General features: G+C 34.9%; 1 protein-coding gene across 1 annotated transcript in view; it reads left to right on the forward strand.

The window, feature by feature from the left end:
• The window catches only part of LOC149567602 (amino-terminal glutamine amidohydrolase), a 109,097-nt gene extending 101,683 nt beyond the window's left edge, over positions 1-7,414 (forward strand). Inside the window, exons 5-6 of the mRNA XM_089820844.1 lie at positions 5,921-6,045; positions 6,698-7,414. Of these exons, the coding sequence (XP_089676970.1) occupies positions 5,921-6,045; positions 6,698-6,858 (286 nt within the window). The 3' untranslated portion in view covers positions 6,859-7,414. The remainder of the gene's footprint in view (positions 1-5,920; positions 6,046-6,697) is intronic.
• The last annotated feature ends 538 nt before the right edge of the window (positions 7,415-7,952 follow it).

Raw genomic sequence — 7,952 nt, forward strand, 5'->3', positions numbered from 1 at the left:
GCCTTATGAACTATTCATTAGAAAGCCCCTTAAGCTCATCAATTGATAAGTAGGAGATGATTTCCACAGCTAGTCAAATTGTGATGTGAATATCAGGATTTAACTGTGTGATTTTTGAGTCAAACTCGATGACCCATGTTTCATGAGTAGTGATTCAACATGAATCCATCTCTCATGATAATAAATGGTACACTTAGCACTCATTGGATCTAGGTGATGCTCACAGGGGTGAAGCACCGGGACTTCGCGGGAGGTCACCCATCCCAGTACTACTCCAGCCTGAGCGCGCTTAACTACGGAGTTTCCTCCACAATTAAACCCAAAGCTTGCAACCCCATTTGCAAAACCTTCACCAAGTGTTGTGCCTTATGAACCGCACTTGTGAGTGCCTGATCACTTGGTTCAGAGCTTTTCTAAAGCGAATTTAAGCTTTGGAGTTCTCTGGTTGGCAAGGTCCTTGAACTCGAGAAACTGAAACTGAATGCTGAGTACTTGAAATAATTGAATGTTTTGTATAAGATTTGTTAATAATGAATTTGATGCTTGTAGGAAGGAAGATATAGATTGTCTAACTTCAATAATAGAAAGACCAGTGTCTCTTGCTCATCCGGGCAATAGAGTCAATTTCAGTGAGTTTTCACGTACAACTTTATAAAGTTCTTATGCACTTGAACTACCAACAATTGAATAATCAAGATGTGACAGACCAAATATTATGCAATATTAAATTAGTTCAGATTGAGCTTTAACTCCTCTAGTAGGGAGACAAACTGAACACAAATACGGAAACAATTTAATATTTTACAATATCTGTGATGATCAAATTTAAAATGCTAAATGACCATGTCCACTTATTTGGCATTTAAATTGTATGCAAAATTTCAAAAAATAATTACAAAGGACGATTCATCTGCAATTTAAATCTCCATGCCATTTAAAAATAAACAGAAGACTTTATTTTATCATTAGAATAAAATAATTGAATTTATATTACAAGTCATATTGAGCCCTTATTCCTCCATATACGTTGATATAAAATGCTTTTTGCTGAATGTGAATATTCTTCCAATATTGAATCTGTTTTCTTGCTTTTTATATCTAAAAAATAGAACCAACGTGACTTTTGAAATTGAAATGGGTGTGACTATAATATAACCCTTTATTAATCATGATTTTCTAAATAAACTTTTTAACTTCGAATTAATGATTTATAATGCCCACTATACCGTTCGGTGATATAGATAATCCAAACATGCTTCTTCATTAATCGAAGATATAATCCGCGTCAAAAACTCCTAAATATTATTCTTGAATGTGCTGACGAAAGAAGATATGTTGCTCTGTGTATTTTACCACATCTTATTTGTGTGGGACGCTGGATGAAAATATGGCATGGGGCTTCCGAATCGATATTTGTCTTCATTTCATAAATCCATCGCTACTCTTTGTTCAAAATTGTGGTCGCAGAATTCTATAGACGGCAAAGACATCATTGTGGGCATGATTTGACTCCTTGAAACATCGTTTTGGAATTCTTGGGCAGGATATTCTTCCAATCACTATATATTCATGTTCTCACATCATCTTAATATATCCTTCAACTGTAGATTCCAGCGGCTCCATTTGTGATGTAAAACTTCAAATGGTCTCCGTGCACTTCAGCAAACACAAGCCACTATTTGCAATTTTTCTATTGTGGGTTCCTGAAATTGTTATACCATCGTATCAAGTTCAGATGCATATATCACTCAAATGAGTTTGTTTGCAGATGCGGATGAGTTCTGGAAGGAAGAACCTTGTATTCATGAAGCCATTGTCCAGAATTTTTGCAGAGCTACAGCCAAGCATTCCACTTGTAATTTATGCATGCAATCTTGCCCAACTTCTCAAATACTGTCTACTCCTGTTGAATATTAATCTTTGACCTTTGCTGATGTGGTTGTATAACTTTGATCAGTCTTTGAAACACGCTACCACTAATGACACTTCAATTTAATATTGTGTCTTTAAGGATGATGATATTGTTATCGTTCTTTCCTGAGAACTTATGCAACTCATTTCTTTGATTCATATTATCCAGTCTGTACGGTTCCAAATGTGTTTTGTCTGCTGCTTCAGGTCTCATCTTTGCCACTTTAACTTCTTAGTCTCATCTTAGAGACGATCCCAATATTAACATCAGCTGTTTATATTCCACATAGAGTTACACGAGTCAATACAAACTTAAATTCAACTGATATATATGCTCAAATACAATTCCTTTTGAGGCTGTAAATAGTTTAAATACAATTCTTGGCTTACATAACTTCCAAAATACTATACGTTGGATCCCTCATAGTTTTGGTAGAGATGAGCATAATTAGCTGATTGAACGAATACAAATCTAAAACTGCGTGTGATACAAAGAATCTCCAATCCTTAGTTTCTAATACTAATTTTACATCTTTGCTCACTTTTCACAAAGAAAATTGGAGACTAAATTTTTTAGGCTCCATCACAAGGAAAGCCACTTCCAGAATCATTGCCATAGGAATTAGAACACACAAATGCTCACACACAGATAAACCATTAAAAAACATGCCCTCCCCCTCCAAGAGAAATCACCCAAATCAGCCCAAAAGTAGCGAGAAAGATTAGGGTCTAGAATCAAAATGGAAGCCCCCTAACAACCTCAACCATCAAATAATAGCCAACACCCAGCCCCTCACGACCTTTGTATGGTGTTGGCTAAGAATTTTGTAATTCACTGACTAGGATTTACAAAATTGTGACTTTAGGCAATATTTCATGAGATTTCTCTCTCCTCTTAGCAATAGGGGAAGCTCCCTTCTTACTTTAGGTGGCTTCAAAAGGAACTTAATTGAAATTACAAAAAAGATGGTGCTCTTGATCAATTCCTCTTTTTGTAGGAATGATCTACAAGTGCAAGTCGCACCAATATGCATTCCATGAACCTCCATATGGTTGCCCTATGGTTGAAAAAGAATTTCCTCCATGCTTGCCGGATACATAGCATGACTTATGCCTATTAAAGCATGCTATGTTCCATTCCCTTATGTTTTACTCCACATTTACACAATTTAAAAAATTCATTTTTGGTATTTCTACTCATTTTTGAGCCATTCCCTTCTTAACCCATTTGGTCATTTTCTCTCCACTATAATCCCATATGTTTTCCCTTGTCATACTTTTTGCCTAAATGCATTTTTTACACATTTTAAGTGAGAAATGGACCCATCTATGCTTGAAAGCACACACGGTTTTTTTGGAAACTCAATAACGACAACATGCATAACCCTAGACATGCAAAGAAGAAAGAGGAAAGCGAAACAAGAATGATCACATAATGGAGCTTACAATGAGATGAGAGAACGATTGAATGCATACAATGTTTTCAAACATAGATGAAAAGAAACAAATGTGTTTTTCAAGAGACAATCACCATCACACTACAAAGCAAGCAAGGATGCATATTCATATTCCAGTTGAAGATGCTTCCACCAAGCCTGTGCACAAGAATTTGTGTCGTGTAAGGCACTTAGAATATTATTTGTAATTGACATACTATATGTGATGGAAAAACATGATGTAATTGCATGTGATATTATCATGTGCAAAGTTGTAAAATGTAATCAAGTTGCAATCACATTAGGCATGCAACTTTGAATAAGTCAAATTAATTAGAAGTTTGTTAGAGAATAAGTCAAGCTGGTTGAGAATTTCCCCTTTCTTCTCCACCTTTCTCTCCTATTTTACCATATGAAGGAGGGAGCTCATTGTAAATAATCATCTTTTGGCAAGGCAAGAAAATTCTGCCAGTTTATATGTGCACTCTAAGATTTTGTGCGTGGATGTGAATCTAAATTGCTATGAATAAAATAGGCAACTTGCTTTCAAACTTTGTGTTGATACAAGGTGTTATGTGACAACATTTTCTGGATATTGATTGTGAGTTTTGGAGCTCTGATCAAGAGGGATTTGAATTTAATCATGTAGACTTTCAGCTTCCTATTGCATTCAGAACCAATTTGAACTTTTGAAGACTTTGTGCTGCAGGTGAACAAATTGTAATAGATAGTAGTGGCTGTAATTGCTTAGCTTTGAAGACTTTGGGCTTCAATTGTAAGTGTTTTTATTGAATTTGAGGCTATCTAGTAAGAGACTTTGTGCCTTACTAGTTATTCTGCTTGAGTCTTCATTTGAGACAAACTCATAAGACTTTGGGTTCCTATTTTTGTTTCACAAAATCTAAAAAGTGAACTACTGCCCTTGGTGTTGTTCTTACGTAAATTCTAGGGTAACCGGTATTATCGTAGCAATAAGACACTTTTTGTTAAGTTGGAAAGTTGTAGTTGTATGCAAATCATTCTTGAAAAAAAGAGGAATTGATCAAGAGAACCAATCTTTTTGTAATTTTAGTTAAGTTCCTATTAAAGCCACCTACAGTAAGAAGGGAGTCTCCCCTATTGCTGAGAGGAGAGAGATCTCATGAAATGTTGCTTAAGGTCACAATTTTGTAAGTCATAATCATTGATGTACAAATTTTTTAGCCAACATATGGGAAAATAATGAAGAAAGACTAGAAGAGCTCTTTGAACCCCAACAACAAAATCAACAATGAAAAAGCCCTCAGATTGGACAGAGGTGGAGAACCAAGAACCCCACCAACAAAAGAGTCTTTGTCGAGGTGACTGAGTTACTCACGAGCAGAGCAAAGAGCACGAGTAAAACCCCAAAGGCAACACCCGCAAGAACAATCACAATTTGTAGCAAGACCCTAGCACCAATAGCTTCCACTCTGCAAGCAAAATACACAAAGGCAAATTACCAGTCCCAACCTGAGGTTGAGCCCAAATACCACAGACCATCACAAAAAAGTAGGAGAATTCAATAAACACTCTTGACAAACAATAGGAACTCCATTGTGCGGTCAAACACATCTTCAATAGGATAATATTTTCTCTCTAATATAACCAAGGTAATTAAATGAGGCCATATTGAGTCATAGCCAGAATGAGCCAATTTCTAAGATTAAAATTTTCCACTTTTATATATCAGCTATCCAATCTTTCATTGGCACTGCCATATCTGTGGTGACTACCAAACATATTAAACTAAAAGTTAATGTGATTCCGCAAGACACCGGATGCAAGTTCAGTGTCAAGGCTTTAATCATAACTAAACCCTAATAAGATCTAGGTAGCACAACATGTAATATGTGCAAGATGAGTTATCACATAAAAAATCATACAAAAAGATGATATACTAGAAATGGCAACTTGTATTTGGAACCCTTATGTGCTGAGTGCCAAACTAACTTATTTGGTATTCAGCAGTGATGGACCCAAGTACAAGTTGCCATTTCTAGTATATCATCTTTTTTGTATGATTTTTAATTTGATAGCTCATCTTGCATATGTCACATGCTGTGCTATCTAGATTTTTTTAGGGTTTTGTTCTGATTAACACCTTAACACTGAACTTGCATCTGGTGTCTTGTGGAGTTGCATTAACTTCTAGTTTGATATGTTTGGTAATCACCATAGATATGACAGTGCTAATGAAAAATTGGATAACTAATAAATAATGTTGGAGGATTTTAATCATAGAAAATAGCTCATTCTGAGCATTACTCAATATGGCCTTATTTAATTGCCTTGTGTTTGAGAGAAAACTTTAAAAACTATCGAATATTCTCTGCATATTTTTTCAGACAATTTTTTGCTGTTTAAGTTTGTTGGATCCTTAATTCAATGTATGATGAATTGTAATTTCCAGTTTCATTTGCAAGTATGGTGAATTCAGAATTATATATATGCTACCTATCTGGGTATTTGAATAATTTGCCCTAAGATAATAACTCTTTTTTCATATCCTTTTGCAATCGGTTATTAATTACACTTTTAGTGTTTATTTGCAGGTTTTTCCGTGTAATACATTGTCCAATATTCCTTTCCTCTTTTGCATCTGATAGAAGACACATGAAGATTTCCGAAGGAAACTGGATTGCACCTCCTCCCCCATACAATTGCATTACTGCAGAAGGTAGTTATTTGAATGATAGATTTCTATCATCCCTATAGGAAGCCGGTATCTATTCAATTTATCTTTATTGGCTGTATTTTCAGTGAATAGAAAATTTTCAAGGGGAAATCCTAAACTTACTGGGTGAGTTAGACTTCTTAATATCCTTATTGAGCATGTGGTGATCCATGTGGAGTGCAATCTTGTAGCTGCAACTGTCAAAAACTAACTTCTTTCCAAGCTAATCATAGTTGTCAAGCTCAGCCTTATCTCTGCAAGTAGATTTTCTTCTTAGTGTATACTAACCAAAAAAATCTACCATGCATGTGAATCCTAAAATACCATTGTTAATTTAACATTGTACAGCATAGACAACATACACCTTCATTGTCCTGTTTTGGCACTCCATTAAACCAGTTTTTCGCTCCAATGCTTGTACCTTTATGCAAAAGGTTATTCTATTCTAGAAAATGTTATTCAGTCCATGATGCTGCGTAGGTAATTCTTGGAAAATCAAATTGCAATTTAGGAAACTGTTAGTTTAAGACTTTATTCTACTACACTATTTATTTCGAAGGGCTTGGCTTTGACAGCAAACAGGTTTTGGGTCAAAACTCTTTATCTAAACATTTACTAGAACCATCCATTTTAATTTGGTATTTTTGAAATGCAGATGGCACTGTTCACAATCTGGAATCTTTCATCTCGATGAGCAATGAAAATATCAACCAAAAAATGGAAGAAGTATTATCAGATGTTTTCAAGCTACAAACTGGGGTTGTGATTGATGAAAACAAGTTGGAAGAATTTTTTATGCAGATCCTAAAAAAGTAAACAATTCTCTAATTTTAGTTTTAGGTTCTCTATTTCTTTAGAGAAACTAGTCTTTCAAGCTTTCAGGCAGATTGAAACCTCAATCCTTTCTGTACTCCAATATATGGTTTATGGCATATCCTTTCCCATCAAACTTTCCTGTACACCTTTCTCACTTTCCAATCACGCACCTGGATTCCATCTAGCTATAAGATCAATGCTTTTTCTGTAGCATTTGGCATTTGATAGCATGTGTCAAGCATTTTAATGTTGGAATGACCTTCCAGTCCAATTCCTGATGCCAAGAATTGGTGAAGGTGAAAATATTTCAGTAACCAATTCAATAAACCTGTAGATATATCCCTGCACAAATTCTTCTTAATCAATGTAGAACAAAAATAAATTCGTCATTTCTGATCTATAAATTACACCACTGAAATTGGAAGGCAATAACAATATTAGTTCAGTGATCCTAGTGGATTTTAATTAAATGGTCAGTGAAATACTTGGCACTATGCATACAGACACTGAGATTATGTCTTTAAATTTTAATTGATATGATTAACATTTATTTTTCGATAGTGTCCGATATATTTGATGTTAGTAAGATCAACTTTGATTCCTTGACCTAGGTCAATCTAGATGGATCTATTTTATGATGTCCAATGTGTAATATTTATCTTACATAATTCAATATTAATTAGCACATCTAAATTGCACAGGCTTTTGAATATATTCTTGAATGGGCACAGATTTTTTTATGGATAAAATGAGAATATTTTGGGTCTCCCTTCCAAAACTAGGAAAAAAACAAGAGGGAGAAAGAAAAGTGAAAATTAAATTACACACATGGTGGAATATATTAAGATTATCATCATGATTTACTTTGCATCTGAAGAAAACAATTGAGCTATAGATTCTCTAGCATCTTCCTGATCAGCGGATTTGAGCTAGCCCGTCCAAGTTACACTGATCAAAAGACAATGGTTACCATACTAAAGCAGGCCTCTCCTACATTAGATATCAATGAACTGATCAAAGTGAGCACAATTGGAATTGCTTGCAAGCTTTGTAGTATTTTCCCCAACCCTTTTAAATACCAACTCCTCTCACAA

The sequence above is a fragment of the Cupressus sempervirens genome, chromosome 3 (genome assembly GCF_028749045.1).
Source record: "Cupressus sempervirens isolate cs-2001-9-10 chromosome 3, ASM2874904v1, whole genome shotgun sequence".
NCBI lineage: Eukaryota > Viridiplantae > Streptophyta > Pinopsida > Cupressales > Cupressaceae > Cupressus > Cupressus sempervirens.